The 15,446-nt window shown below is 52.7% G+C and overlaps 3 protein-coding genes across 3 annotated transcripts; 1 reads left to right on the top strand and 2 right to left on the bottom strand.

Moving 5' to 3' along the window:
• Positions 1-1,087: 1,087 nt before the first annotated feature.
• Positions 1,088-6,671, top strand: SEPMUDRAFT_148129 (uncharacterized protein). The gene is made up of 4 exons (XM_016904723.1): positions 1,088-1,577; positions 1,685-6,020; positions 6,123-6,220; positions 6,319-6,671. The coding sequence occupies exons 1-4, from the start codon at positions 1,399-1,401 to the stop codon at positions 6,431-6,433; spliced, it is 4,728 nt and encodes a 1,575-aa protein (XP_016762534.1). The 5' UTR covers positions 1,088-1,398; the 3' UTR covers positions 6,434-6,671.
• Positions 6,672-7,425: 754 nt separating this feature from the next.
• On the bottom strand, positions 7,426-9,503 carry SEPMUDRAFT_155145 (amidase signature enzyme; the record flags this gene model as incomplete). The annotated part of the gene is made up of 2 exons (XM_016907601.1): positions 7,426-8,605; positions 8,676-9,503. 2 exons carry the CDS (start codon positions 9,501-9,503, stop codon positions 7,511-7,513), a joined length of 1,923 nt encoding a protein of 640 aa, XP_016762535.1. The 3' UTR covers positions 7,426-7,510.
• An 813-nt stretch (positions 9,504-10,316) lies between these two features.
• SEPMUDRAFT_148130 (WD40 repeat-like protein) lies at positions 10,317-12,586 on the bottom strand. The gene has a single exon (XM_016904724.1). It carries the CDS (start codon positions 12,548-12,550, stop codon positions 10,895-10,897), a length of 1,656 nt encoding a protein of 551 aa, XP_016762536.1. The 5' UTR covers positions 12,551-12,586; the 3' UTR covers positions 10,317-10,894.
• Between the last annotated feature and the right edge of the window lie 2,860 nt (positions 12,587-15,446).

Below are 15,446 nucleotides of genomic sequence, written 5' to 3' on the forward strand. Positions count from 1 at the left end.
AACAGCACTAGAACTAGCGAGCCAGTCTCGCATTGATTGCATGTCGTGGGCGCCCTTTCATAATTCATTCTTGACACGCTTGGCCTTTGAGGAGGGGGTGGGGGGCTTGAGACTTCCAGGTTGCAACAAATTGCTACTGCGCCACAGTCCAGCAGCAGCCATCAGCATCCATGGAGATGGCGCAAAGATATAAAAAAAAGACCAGCTGAAACTAACTACATGTACAGAAGTCGGGTCTGACGCAGGAACGGTTATATGATCACACACATATCATCAAACGTGCTTCTCCGGCACTTCGAGGTAGGCGGTTTGGCGGTATGTAGCTACTAAACTGTGATCCGAGACCAATGCATGCCTTGCGCCCCCGACAATGCCAATCGTCACGCTAGGCGGTGCGAGGGCCGATACAGGTAGTTCTAGCCCTGCCCTGATGCCGCTGCACATGTCCGCCGAGGGCTTTTGGGAAGTTTGGAGAGAGGTCTCGGCCCGTACCTCCTAGGGGAAGGCGGAACCCCCCTCGGGATGGAAAAGTATGATGAATGAATCGATGATAGCCTGATTATTGATAAGTTGTTATTATTATTGTTATTATTATCATGAGCATTATTGCAATGCCATCATTGCCATGGTGGTTGACGAGAAATTGAGGATCGACCCCTTTCTTTTTCTTCTTATTATTCTTCTTCATGAGGTTACAATATAATTGTATATACCCTGCATGGCTATAGGGAGGACAAGCACCCGTGGCCTTATTGATAGTCACTGGCGGTCCACTTTATGGTCATTAAGGATGTTGCTGGCCGTGCAGCATGCAGCAATAAGCACGGCTTAGCACACGCTATATGGGATGGGGCCCACCAGAAGGCCTTGAGGCAGGCTATGGCGCTAGCGACTGGTGGTCCCCTGCGCGATTCGTCTTGAAACGGGGCTCCCTCCACACGAGATGCTGACGAACTCGAGCAATCAGCTCACAGCATGCTCTGGCTGCTGTCCCGTGCGTGCTGGCTCCCCATACTTTGGCACTCTGGTCTCCATTGGGTTTTTTTGCAGAGTGTAATCATCACAATTTCTCTCTTTCTCTCTCTCGCGCCCTCACTCACTCACTCACTCACTCGCTCGCTCTCGCTCTCTACCGCTCTCAATATCTCCCTTTGTTGCACTGGACCGACCCGGTATATGGTAGAATAGACCGACCACCGTGTCTGTCCTACCCCGTGTGGTGGCCCTCGTCTCTGATCGCCGGTCAACGCGGGTGGTCGAGAGAAGGCGAGGAGGCGTTCATGTGCTGGAGGAGTATGCTCGTTCGCCTACCCCTCATTGCCACTTCGACCGCACAGGACAGCACAGGACAGGAACAGGAGCAGGACAGCACGACTGGCCGGACCTGAGGACGCCACCATGACCAGGAATGCCAGGCTCTCGACCTACACCACCGCCGACGATGTCAGCAGCGTGTCTTCCTCCAGCGACAACGACGACGAGCACGATGAGCCTTCCGAGGAGTGTGAGGACGATCGCTGCCGAGGCCCACAGCTGCCCATCTGGCATTGTGTAGACTGCGACAGTTCGTACTGCAGGTATGCTACCCAACCTACCTAATAACTTCCTTTGTTCGGCTGGCGGACGGATGACGACGACCTGCTGTTCACTGCTGTACCTGTACCTATTCTAACCTCTTGCAAAGTGATTGCTGGGGATTGCAAGGACCACACAAGCCCAAGAAAAAAGGCCGCGATGGAGTCCCGCATGAAAAGACGAGCCCATTCGTGGTCAAGCGACTCCAAGGCATTCTCAACCCCACCAGAAACCCCGATATGATTCAACGGCTCCACGAAGACGATGAGTCGACCAAATGGTTCGGTGTTTCGCGAGACGCTACAGGACGACCCAACTTTGAGGACTACGGCCGCTATGCCACCCTCATGTCGAGCATATCGCCAGTCAACCTGCAGAACGCCGGCAACCGATATCCTCAGATTGTCTCCTTTATCGGAGTCACCAACGCCGGCAAATCGACTCTGATCAAGATGTTGATCAACCATGATGCCCACAATGCGAACGCCGAGAACCGGGCCATGTTTCCCTCGCCTGTCGTCGGCAGTGTCGTGAATGACTCGCTGCCTACCTCGGGAGATGTGCATCTGTATGCAGACCCGTCCAGTCATACAGAGCAACTCCCTATCTTGTACGCCGATTGCGAGGGATTCGAAGGCGGCGAGCGCACGCCACTGGGTGCGCGATCGCGAAGACATGCGGGCGCCGAGCCCGAGGCTGCACGCCCCGGGCACGTCCATACGCGACAAATTGGGTGGGCTCTAAACGAAGAATCGCGGCAACGAGAGTACGCTGTCACGGCCTTGTATCCTCGGCTTCTCTACACGTTTTCCGACTGCGTGGTGTTTGTGCTGCGCAACCCCAAGACGTTTCAATCCGCCGTTCTGACCAAATTGCTGGACTGGGGCGCCAGCTCGCTCGAGAAGTCGATCAATCAGCCTGCACTTCCACATTGTATTGTCGCCATCAACGGCACGGACCCGAGTGTAGACGACAAGGAATGGGATGTCAATTACGCGACCCAGAGCTTACTCTCCTCGGTCAAGACTGCACTCGACTCCGTGGAGGGCGTGCCTCGATTTCGGGAACTCGCAGCGTATTGGAGAAACTTGGGAAAGCACATCTACTCGGTCGAGGATCTCGTTCTGCGCTATTACAGCTCGTTCAAGGTGATTCGCATACCCGCGAAGCCACGCTACACCACGATCAACGAACAAGTGGGCAAACTCCAGGGCATCATCAAGGCCAATTGCGAGGAGTCGTTCCGGAACAAGCGACGAGCACGCATGTTGACGAATGCTGATGAGCTAAATACATATCTTCAAAGCGGATTTGACCATTTCACCAGCTACTTGGACATCCCTTTCAACTTTATGCAAATTTCTTTACTACGAAACCCCATCCCAAACGATTTCGGCGGGCACATTCTCCAATTGTGCACCACCATCAGCGCACAGCAACCCAATCACCAGCACGGACGGATCGCGTGGGTGTTTGAGAAGGTGAGTATGATGCTCGCGTCGTGTGTCTTACTGGATTGTGCTCGCTTCCGAAAGGGCAGAGTGGACGAGCTGTTCACCAATTACGAAAAGTTCTTCGACTGGGCGATGGGCGAGTACCTCGAAATGCACTATCCCTGTTCATACGTGAGCGCAGATGGCACGCGGCAGTGTATGCTGGTCAAGGCGCGCCACAGCGTCAAGGGCCACCAGGACGAAAAAGGCATCATCGCTGCAGGCGACTACCAGGCCGCATTGGATACCGATTTCCTGCCGCAATGGAAGCAGCAGCTGCGGGCTGCGATTGGGAGCATTGCCCGAGACTTCCAATATGAACTCGATCAGATCTCACACGGAGACGAGCCGTCCGTGCCGGAGGAGCGCATCGCACTGGATCTCCACATTGAGTATATCAACCAATTCTTCGAGGCCGTGGGGCCTGCCTCATCCATGGTCAGCCATGCGACGTGCTTCTGCTGCTTGATGGACGTTCCCGAGCATCCACTCCCCTGCGGACATGTCCTGTGTACGGCATGCATCAAGGCGTATGGCAAACCACACAAGTCCACGTTGCAGGTCTCCTGCTGCCCGCTCCATCGGGAGTCTACCAATTGGGCCAAGCCCGCCAATATCAGATTCAAGCCGGTGGGAGCTGGAGCGCGTATTTTGTCTCTCGACGGAGGTGGCATCAGAGGTGTAGTGCAACTGGAAGTCCTGAGATTCATTGAGCTGGCGCTCGGTCGGCACCTACCTGTGCAATGCTTTTTCGATTTGATAGTGGGCACAGGCACTGGAGGTCTGATAGCCACTGCTCTATCTCTCAAAGACCGGTCCGTCGACTCCATCACGGACATGTTCACTGCCATGTGCGACCACGCCTTCACGCCTCGGCTCAAAGGCGTGCCTGTCATTAGCCAGATTGCCCAGCTGTTCGGGAGCGCGCCGAAATACAAGACGAAACCCCTCCTCGGTGCACTGAAGACGGCCTTCACCGAGGACGATGATCTGTTTGGCTCGCACGACAAGCCACGCAATGGCGCACGTGTCGCGCTGACGGCGACGAGCGCGACCGGGCAAGAGACGATTCTGATGGCCAGCTACAGGCGGCCGGAAGATCCCATGCCTGCATATGCCTTCGAACGACCGCACGACCCGGATATGGAACTGAAGACTCACGAAGCGATCACTGCGTCCCTTGCGAGCCCGTCATTCTTCAAGCCGTTCGTCTTTCATGGAAAGTCCTACCTGGACGGTGGCTTACGGAGCCCCAATCCTGCCTTTATTGCAGATCGAGAGCGAAAGCTCATTTGGCCTGATGTCGCAGAGCCTGATATCTTTTTGTCTCTAGGCACGGGCCAGAACAGAATCACAGTCCTGCAAAAGCTGCAGGATCGCCAGAAAGACGCCACTTTGGGCTCAGTGGCTCCTACTTCCTCCCATGCGTCCAACAGTCTGAAACCAGGCGGCAGATGGCGTACAAAACGCACCGACGATGTGCTCGATGCCGAGCTCGCGTGGCAGCACTTCCGGCATTACGTCGTGCGAGACAGGGCGGAAAACAAAACTCGACGCTTTGTGCGATTCAACCCCGACCTGGATCGCGAGCCACCCATGGCGGATAGCAAGTCGGACTTGTTGTCGCTCCAGGTCAATGTGCGGAAGCGCCTGCAAACAGCACATCGGCAAGCCGCACTGCGAAACGTCGCCCATAGACTCGTGGCGTCGTCGTTCTACCTGGAGCTGCAATCGAAGGCGACAGCGGAGAAGAGCGAACAGATCTGCACGGGTATCATCAGCTGCCGCTTCGACGACGGCAGCCCCGAACTCTCCGGTCTGGGCCGGATTCTCGAGGAGTGCAGGACTGACGACTTCGAACCATACTTCCTAGTCAGGCCTGACGTGGAGCGACCTGACTTCACCTTCAAGATTGCCATCTCTCCGCCGCTGACCCAGATGATGATCAATAGCGCCACTCTGGGACTCCCCAACGTGTATATCCCGCTGCGTAATGAGAATAACCCCACTGCCATCACGCTCTTCTTGTCGAAGCACGATGGCCTGGAACCCGATGGCTTCGCGATCAGTGGCTTCCCCAGAGTGCTGCTCGGAGAGCCTAAGAATCCCAAAACCAAACGTCCTGTACGCAAAAGTTCTGAAGCGCACCTGGTCCGACCATCGTCTCGTGCAACGCAACTTGCACGAGCCGACGGCGACAGCCTGTCACTGAATGGTGCCAACATGTCATCCGGTAGATCTGAGCAAAGCGATGAATCGTGGCAGGACGTGCAATCTAAAAATGGCAGGCCCGCGAGTGCGGAAAAGAAGCAGTCTTTATCGGACCTCATCGCCCAACATCAAACCGGAGGCGGCAGCAGCATCAGGGGGAGAACGAATCGATTCTGGTCATATATTGGCAACACTCACATGGCGCAAAATCCAGATCTGTACAGTCCCGACGAGCTCGCCAAGCACGGCGTGGATGTCTCGGCCTTTCCCAGGCCTCCTTCTGCAGCGGCAAATGATCTACCTAATACTGGCTTTCCCCCCAACCCATCACCAGAACCGATCGTGGACGCACCCAGCATAGAGAGTGTCACTGCTCTCCCTTCGTTGCGATCGAGGTTTGCCGTCCCCCCAATGTCCGGGATACCAGAACTGGACGATAGGAAGACCAAAGCCGAATTTCACGGATACCATCCCGGCCCGCACCCTCTCCTCGCACTGACTCAACCCACACGATCGCAGGTCGATATCATACATCAACTCCCCACACGTGAAGCCTCAGCAGCCTCCAACTCTACCAGCCACTCCTCCTCCACAGCACAGAACTCGAGCGAAGCCTCGGGGAAACAGGACATACCCAGCATGTTTGAGACAGGGTTCGAGGAGGAGGACGACGACTGGATCTCAACATACAGTGGGGAAGAAGTCATGCTCGCAGAAGCGCATGCAAGCCCGCTAGTTCAGGTACGCTTCAAAAACGACATCGACAGCATCGTATCGTTGTACGGCGATGAAGGTAATATGTATTAGCGCACACCATAGTTGACATATGTTCTGCATCAACAGTTCCCGCATGTTTTCCCCACTCGCGCCAGCAGTAAAAGGAACCCGGCCGAGGAAAGCCCCCTAGAAGCTGCTATTTCAGGCGCTTTACCTGATGAGAAGTGAGTGTACTCCTCCTCCTACTACTACCACTAACCTAACCTAAATTTGCACATTGTATACTACATGCTGACCAACCCCTTTTCGGGGCGCATTGTAGCACGGCATCTGCGCTAGATCGATGGCTCGCCGCACAGAAACGATCGTCGGTGCGGAACAATAATGAACGACTCAAAGTAGTACAGGAGGAAGCTGAAGGAGTGGACGAATCATGATTGGGAAAAGAGTGGGAAAAGGAACGAAGGAGAGGGCGATCGCCCATTCATTCGGCTACACGGGAAAAATGAGTGAGGGGAAAGACGACGAAATTATATGTAGAGTTCAAGCAATGACCGAATGGATCAGCACCAACCACGCCACGATACCCTAATGTTATTTTAGTGTAGAACAAGAAGAACAAGAAGAATCCGCCCGCCGATGGAGGGCGGGGGGAGAGAGGGGAGGAAATCAAATATTCCTACCAACCTTTGCTCTCTCACTCTCTCTTTCTCTCTCTCCCTCTCTCAGAAAGAACCAGCTTCTTGAGCAGCAGAGATGAACCAACCAGCCAGTACCGCGCCTGTGTGTCGAGTACAGAAAATAGTAGTCTACTTCCTCTATATAGGTACAAAACGGAGAACAACAGCAAGCAATGATGATGATAATGATGATAACGACAATAATGATAACGATACTGTCATAATATCCCCGAATGAAAGATGCTCTAACTATTAATCTAATAAGAGATAGCCCCTAGCGCGCTCGTACTCTTAATTTTCTTTTTTTTTCTTTTTACTTTCTTTTTTCGTATAAACTGCTGCTGCTGCTGCTGCAACGTTATCTAGTGGAAATTTGTAATTAATTGTATAGGATATAGTATAGTATCTACTAGGAGGTAAGTAGATACGGGAATTGTAATATTAATCCTTTTATTTTTTCTTTTATTTTGGCCTTTCTCCTTTCTCCTTTCCTGTTATTTGGTGCTGGCTTTTTCGCAGGGTTGTTTGAATGTTGATCATAAGCGAGCGTCTATATCTGTTTTCCCTGGCTAGGAGAAGGAGGAAGACTTTTATGGCTGATTTATTTATTAAAAAACTAAATTTTATATCGTGGTGAAGCTGGAAGGAAGTATTCGGAAAGCGCCTAACCGTTGGAACAGAGGGCAGTGTAAATGTTGTTTTTGTTCGTAGTAAGTAGTAAGTACTAAGTACTAAGGTATAGTTAGTTTCCTCTACACACTCTTCTCTGTTGTCGTCTATTCACAATACCTACCTACCTTAATCACCATACAGACACCTTCCATTCTTTCATCTTCATCTTCTTCTCAACAAGATTTCTCCACCATCAGTATTACTCCTTCCCGCCAAACTCGGCTTCAAAATCCCTTCCTGAACAAGATCCTGCACCAGGCCCAAAATCATCCCATCACAGCCTCTCGCAGCCATAATGTCGACCGTGACGGGCAAGTACTCGTCATGCAGTGTAATATTGCTGAAATATCTTGCCGAACCCACCGGTACGACAAAGTCAGGACCGCCCCAAAAGGGAGATGCATGACTGATAATGAAGGAACCGACAGGAGGTGTTGGAGGGTCTCCGTATTGGTTTCGATAATTGATATTGGCTTGGGAGCCGACGTAGAAGAGGAGAGAGTCGCTGCATGTTTTTTCGTTGTTTGCGATTAAGACCTCGTGGGAGAACCAGTCGGCGAAGAGTGTTCGGTTGGTATTGGCTATGTCTACGGTTGTGTTGGGATACGAGTCTCCGAATTCCCAGCGTGCTGCTGGGGCGGGATTGATGAATGGTATGCGCCCGTCGTGGACTGCGGCGTAGTCGGCGAAGAAGGGATCGCGGACCAAGGCCGTCTGGCGCTGAGCGATGATGATGGCATAGGTGAGGTACGTGAGATCGTCCAATGTGACATTGACATTGCTGGTGGCGTTCCAGTGGGCTTGGATGTCGTAGTCGACCACTTGGGCACCAATGAAGGCGCTCACTTTGGACACAAAGTCCAGAAGCTGTTCGTCACCAGGGGCAGATATATTGGTGGGGAAATCATAGAGTTTGATCTGCTTGGGGTAAGAGTGCGAAATGGTCACGTTGTCCTGATAGAGGACTTGAGATGCTTCCGCCCAGAGCACAGGATCTTTGGTCAGGAAGCCAGCGGTATCGAGCTCAGGCGCAAGTGGCATGGTGTGTTCTAGGGAGACCAGATTGTGACTCGGCCGGTTGCCATAGAGCCCTTGGTCCTGAGAAGGGCCACGAATCGAGCCGCCAGTGTCGCTTCCCAGCGTCAAGTCGAGCCAGGCATATGATGCAGCTCCAGCTCCCGGACCAGAAGAAGACGAGGATGGATCTTGGTAGCCGTCTCCGCGAGGATTAAAAGGGCTGTGGTAATCAACCCAATCCTGATGATAGACATGAAGGTGTTAGCACATATATGCCTCGCAAGTAGCTCGCTTTGCTTTCTCCACCTACCCGTGTCGCCTCTTCTCCATTTGCGAATTGCGATGTGACCATCTTGCCGACAATGATGGCGCCTGCGTCGACGAGGCGCTGAACGGGAGTAGCATGTGCAGTAGCTTCGCTGTACAGGTGATACCAGGCTCTGTTGCCATTACCAGTACGAAGTCCCGCAATGTCGTAGATGTCCTTGATCCCGAGTCGGACGCCTGCCAGTGGCTTCTCTGCTGTCTTTGCGTAGTATAGCCTGGATGGCACAGCGATGGCCAAGTGCTGGCCTGGCATTCCAGCAGGGAGGACCATGAAATCGCCATTGGGCTTTGCGAGTACTGATTCCGTGAATGCGCCGGCAAGGTCACTGTAGAGCCTCCATGCCTGATAGACCGCACCTGCAGAGGATATGAAGTATGGCCCAGGAGGGATGATCATCGTGGAATTGCTGACATAGCTGACTAGAACTTCAGAAGTGACGTTCGTGGTGTTGCCGAATTTGGGAGTACTGTAGCCTCGTGGCTGAGGTGACGTGTACTGCACATATATGGCTTCGAGAAAGCCTTCTGTATAGACATCGTCGGAGTCCTTGTACGTCTTGATCGTTGCGGCCAGGTCCTTGCTCGTATATAGCGTACTATTGGCAGTGACCACAGTCAGTGGAGTGATGCCTCCCGTTCCAGCCGCCTTCCGACTGAGAGTGTTTTCCGGTGCCAGTACAATCACCGGGTCGGCTGGGAGGTAGAATGAGATCCCATCTAACACAACAGTCTGCCCTGTGGATGCAAATGTCAGAGCAGACACTTGTCGTAGGAGGCCTAATGCCACAAGCGCAAGAGCACGGAGAGGCATGTTCAATAGCTATGCTTCGATGCGAGCTGGAATCATACTGGCCTTCATAGTCTCTTGTAGTACGACGATATGAAGTGACCATCGCGGCGCATCCTATACCTATCCATGCCCACGCGGTGTGCATGCACCGGCTGCGTGCATAGGGCGACCGACCTGCCCCCTGCCCGAGCTAGCGGAATCGTAGACTCAGCATGTCAAAGGCATCTGCCGCACGATTCGCCCAATGAGTGGCTCCAAGGCTCGCTTGTACGCAGGCAAGGGCATGGGCTCCACCTGGCTGTCTTCTGTGCCTTTTCTGCCTATCTCGGCCAGGCGAAATGATAGGAACATGATTCTGTTCACAAAATCGTTATGATTGTGGACATAACAAACTGATGTATGTGACAAAGGAGATCTTGTGTCGGTATAGCTTGGACTGGGTGATGGTCCAAGGTGTGGTCAGTATACTTGTCGGAAACTTGTACCGTAGATGTTGCGATATAAGTTCAGTTCACTAGGTGAGGATGAAGTCGATACAGCGTCGAGGCGAGTCGCGTCGCACGACAGGATTCAGACTGAAGGAATCGTGTTACTTGTCTTCAAGTCATTGCACGAAGCTGAAGGACAGAGGAGGGGAGAGGATAGGAGAGGGCCGACAAAACTTGTCGCCTTGGCGCCAACACGTCACTTCAATTGGGACTCGGGAGGACAACATCCATGGATTGCATAGAAGTAATTTTACTCTTTTGGTGCTGATAGATGGGCGAATGGAACTCTACTAGCCGCTGAAAGATACAGCTGGAGGACAAGGGCGACGTGAATCAGGATTCTGGTGCTTGAAGCGCTCGATGTTGTTGCTAGAGTCTATGCTGTTTCGAAGAGCGCGCAGTGGCAGCGATAAATATCCTCGAGCCTTGATGATGATGATGACCATTACGCACGATGAACGTCCAGCGCCGGTCAACTCGAATGGCGCTGCATCATGATCATCACCAAAGATTTGCAGATATATCGCTGAGTAGCACATATAGATGTTGAACTAACATTCTCATTTCGGCTTCCACGTCTTTCCTGACCGTGCTTGACCACTGCGTCTTATTATCTAATGTAGGACTTACTAATTGGCGATCCAAGTTCGTTACGATGAATATCCGCGCTGGCAATGGAATAGCATCCATCTCGTGGGGGAATCATAGCTGGACACTCAATATCTGGCAGATGTTGCACTCATCTGTGCCAGCTCATCGGCACGGCGCACTAGTGTCGCCATATGTTCCGGGATCTCTTCACCTGCTGACCTGAGTTGTCCGCGAGGCTTGAAAAAGCTGCCCGTTTGTATAGCAGGTTCCGAGAAGGGATTTAGCAGATGGCCATCAGTTTCTGAATTGTGGCATGGTATTATCGGGTGTCGCTCATCCTGACTCAAGTACATCGACCATTCCTAATGTGCGGTGAGCAGCAGTAGCCCAATCGGCTGCTTGCCTGACCCGACTCTTAATTTTGTGGATAAGAACAACAATATCCTTTTCGCTCCCATCATCGCTCTGCCAGTCGCCAAGCTTGTGGCTGTACAAGTCCAGGACAACAAGAAGAACGTCGTACATCAGATTGATATGCTGCGGAAACGTGACATACTTGTGTATCATGGTCATGATTGGGACAAGACGGTAAGCTGAGCGCTCCGCAAGCGCTGTCCGTAGCGCACTCCGATGTCGAAGGGCAGTGATGAGGGTGAACAGCTCATCCCCGTTGAACTGTTTCCAGCCATCCGGTGGTATCACTTGGTCCAAAGCCTTTGCATATTGGCCAGTCCGTAGGCTCTTCTGCCATTCCTTGAGCTTCTTCTGTCGCGGACGATCATTTCCAGTGATGACAATGTCAGCGCCCTCGCCTTTGTAGTCTTTGCCCCGATCACGAGCCCGGACTCCTTGTCGCGTGTCTTTCTTCTTCTGCTTGCGCTCGTACTCGTCTGCTTCGCCCGCCACTAAAGCTGCCATCTTCTTTTCTCTCTCCCTCACTTTCGCCTTCTCCGATCCTGCCAATCGAGTGCGCAGAGATAAGAGCCCGCTTTGGAGGCCCACCGCTAGATGTCTGTCGTCCCTCGCGCCTTCACTGTTTGCTGCACCAGGTACGACGGCGAGGCTAAGGATTGGTGCTGGATACTTGAAGGCGGCTACAACCTCCCAACTGGCAGTGTTGTGAATTTTGACGTGGCCATCAAGTCCTCCAGTCAGAATCCGTGTCCCATGCTGGGCTGATGCAAGTGCCATGACATCCTTCTGATGAGAGGCAATCACATGTTCCGCGCATCCTGCAACAATGTTGACAATCGAGACCTCGTTGCCAGCGGCGACTGCCAGACTGGAGCTGTTCAGCGTCAGGATATCCTCTACTTTATTGGCGAACTTGAACGTCAAAGCTGCGCGACCACCTTGTTGTCGTGTGTCCCAGATGCGCACGGTTTGGTCGTAGCTACCACTGACCACCATGTTTCCGCCTTGCCCGGGCAGATATCCTCCACTGCGCACATAGTCCTCGTGACCCACTCCCGTCCACTTTGCTGCGTCCTCAGTCAAATCCCACACCCGAACAGTCCGGTCGTCGCTGCAGCTCATCAGGTCGGTGAGCACGCTCGGACTCCATCTGACAACATGCACGGGCAATTTGTGCGCATGCTCCCCTCGCCATTGCCGCAGAATGGCTCGGGATCCAGTATCGAATGCTTGCACAATCCCACTGTCACCGCCCGCTAGCAGAATACGACCATCTCGTCGGAGCACACCAGACCGCGCAGTATCGTCCACACCAAATCTGCTGATTGTCTTGACCAATTTCCGCGTCTTCGTGCTGTACGTCTGCACCCTGCTGCCGCTTGTGATGGCGAAAGAATCCGCCTGCGATCCAGAGGGGTTGTAGTCGGGGATCGTAATGGACGTGATGCCGGCGTTGTGAGGTGATGGGAGGAGAAGCTGGTTTTTGAACGTTTTCCAGTATGTCGTGTCGGCAGTCTCTGGTGCCGGTCCCGGGGCTACGCGCAGGGGCGCCACCGCCTTCACTTCCGCGGCCATGGGTTGTGTTTGTGTGTGTAGTTGGTTGGAGTCTTCAATGCTACGCCATGGCTACATGTCCCAGAGAGAAAGTCGCGATGAAGCTTCAGTCAAAAGGTGCAATAAGGTACAACACTTTTTTGCTCGGGCGGAAAATCTATTTAGCCGATGTTCCGATAGCCGTGATTCCTTGGCAGACCGCGGGCTCCTTCAGCGTCCATTGCTCCAGAACCTCACTCTCACCAACAATCATCTCATCGACGCTTCTTCCTTGACAACGCCTACCTAACAGCGACCTCACATAGCATCGCAAAGATGATCTAGCTGGATCTACTCTACCACTTCATCTCATGTCGTCTCAGGACGGTATCTTGACTTGCTGACGAAACCCCCTAATTCTCTCAGTGAAGATATAGACTTGACCAGACCAGATTGCCAACAAGACCTTCGCTATAATCTCTCGTCAACGACAACGCCCAGCATCTCTGGTCGGGCATATATGCCTCGTTTTGATTGCGGCAGTCTTGTGGTTGCACCGACTTGAATGCCGGGCGAGGAATGGCTTGTGGAATGTACTGGTTGCCCCTCGACACAACCCACGCCACTCGAGGCTACGGCGTTGACTCAACAGCAATTTCCTGTCTCGTCGTCCTCTACGGCTGCCAGAGGTCCTTTTGGCCAGCTGTAATGAAAGCGAGAGTGAAAGCATGGAGTTGCTTTCCCGCACGATGAGCAGCCTGCCATGACATGACCCTCATGAGCGAGGCTTAGGCCCTGTGTGTGAGTGCCTACAAACATTCCAGCACAGCTATCGCTGGACTGCCTCCAGGACTTTGGGTCTGGGCTTCGTCGGAACACTCATGCCGCATGCGCTCACGTGGATATTTGGTGGACACAATCGCCTGTCTGCATTCCTACAATTGCTAGCTCGAGGCAAGGCGAAAGTGTACACACACCATTCGCATGCTGTATCCTTCATTTCTACCTGAGCATCACTCTTCTCCGTAGCCACCAGAGCCTCTCGTTTACTCACTATACTGTCTTTCTTTCTCTTCGAGCGATCTCGCTCATCATGTTCTCTCTCAACACTCCTCTGCAGAGTCTCATCATCGTTCTTCTTTTGGGATGCCCGCTCACACTCGTTGCGCAAGGCCGAAACTCAGCATGTCTGATCGCCGAGAGGTTTGAACAGAGATATACTGTTCGCGAGCAGGCTGTCTCCGTCAACACCAATGTCCTCACCAACACTACCTTCTATCCCATTCCCCAAGCTGCTATCGCCATCACGAACGCACCCACCAGCATCGACACCATAACAACGTTCCGATGGACAGAGGCGCAGGTACCGATGTCAATATGGAGTCCTACGGTAGCTTCATCCACTGTCGGACGGCTGTCATCCATGGTATACACATCCGCGATGGCGACAGCTTACCCTGATCTGGGAGACTACTACGTGATTGCCGCTATGAACGCCCGAAATGTGCAGAAGAGACAGGGAAATGGAGCGGTACGTGAATCACGAAAGGATATTCCGACCAGATCAGTACGGAGGCTGACGTGCTGGACACTAGTCCTACATCAATGGCAACGGAACAGTGTCGAACGATTGCACAACCTCTCCGATTTACCAGATCAAGGCCGGTAGTCTCAGCGCCATCATTGCGAACGTGGCGTACACGTACTCTACGGACCCCGGGGTCAATTACGCGCTATTTGTACCTTCCACCGCACCGGGCTCAATCTTGACGACCTTCTCATTGTCATCTTCTGGTGGACTTGTCTGGATGAACACTGGCTTCGACGGTGGCCAGGCTCAGTTCTGTTCGTTCAACAACGGTAGCATTTACGCTGTATTTCGTGGCGCTGCGCCGAATGGTTGCTTGGGCGTTCAGTTGACGCTTTTCTCGACATCATCTTGTGCTGGACTCCAGCTTTCCACAATCACTGGCCGTAAGAAATCGTACCCAACTTATGCCATCTCCGTGCACATGCTAACCTCTGCAATCATCAGCGACGGGACGTGAGTGAAGGCAAGGAAATGAAGTACTGATCTACTGCTAATGATAAGCTAGCAACTGGTCCCACTGGTCGTAAGTATGGAGAAGTCTTGCCGTATCGATCAACTGCTAATACAAGGCACAGCAACCGGTCCATCTGGAGGTGATTATCGCCCAGCACGCTTCATGCGGTGGCAGCATGTACTGACAACATTGCAGCGACGGGTATATCGGGAGCGATAGGCGCATGTATACCCCAAGCACAGGAATAGGTTTCCAGCTGCTAACCAAATAACAGGCTACTGGAGTGAGGCTTCATCCTCAAACGTGCTCGTATGAGTGCTCGCTGATATAATGAACGCAGAGCCAAGGTATCCAGGGTATTCAAGGGTAAGTAACACTCCAGTATCCTGCTGTAATAATACTTGTTTCTGAAGCTAATACCGTGTCTAGCATCCAAGGGGTATTTTTCCCCCAAGCAGTACACTCGACACGTTTTACAGCATACTAACAAGACCGTTCAGCCGACCGGAGTCAGTGGACAAGTTGGGTACGTAGAAGATCTCCGACGCCTGAAGTGAAGAAAGCACAATTTGTTGACGATCGATATCTAGCGCGACGGGATCTGTGGGCCGTAAGATCACTTTCTACTTGGAGACTGTTGTTGCTGAGGATGAAGCTTCCTCCGTAGCTCATGCATGCGCTCGTCTCCGCTTCTCGATTGTCTGTCTGGCTTTGTTTGAGCATTGTCTCCGATACTCTCGGGCTGCAACCAATCTCAAGCGATCAATCAGGGCGGAGGTTTGCATGCATGCATGAGCTATGGGCCATCAGCTAGCTCTCCAACAACAGTTCTTCCCATCTGAAGTTGAAGTTATGCGCTAACATATCGCAGCGAGTGGAGCTCGAGGATGTAA

Source organism: Sphaerulina musiva (assembly GCF_000320565.1).
Source record: "Sphaerulina musiva SO2202 unplaced genomic scaffold SEPMUscaffold_3, whole genome shotgun sequence".
In the NCBI taxonomy this organism is placed as follows: domain Eukaryota; kingdom Fungi; phylum Ascomycota; class Dothideomycetes; order Mycosphaerellales; family Mycosphaerellaceae; genus Sphaerulina; species Sphaerulina musiva.

Bases quoted from the DNA above. Each gene is read 5' to 3' on its own strand.
- SEPMUDRAFT_148129 (XM_016904723.1), top strand. From the start codon at position 1,399: ATGACCAGGAATGCCAGGCTCTCGACCTACACCACCGCCGACGATGTC. The intron at 1,578-1,684 runs GTATGCTACCCA...CCTCTTGCAAAG, and splicing joins TGCGACAGTTCGTACTGCAG to TGATTGCTGGGGATTGCAAG. The intron at 6,021-6,122 runs GTACGCTTCAAA...CTGCATCAACAG, and splicing joins ATGCAAGCCCGCTAGTTCAG to TTCCCGCATGTTTTCCCCAC.
- SEPMUDRAFT_148130 (XM_016904724.1), bottom strand. From the start codon at position 12,550: ATGGCCGCGGAAGTGAAGGCGGTGGCGCCCCTGCGCGTAGCCCCGGGA.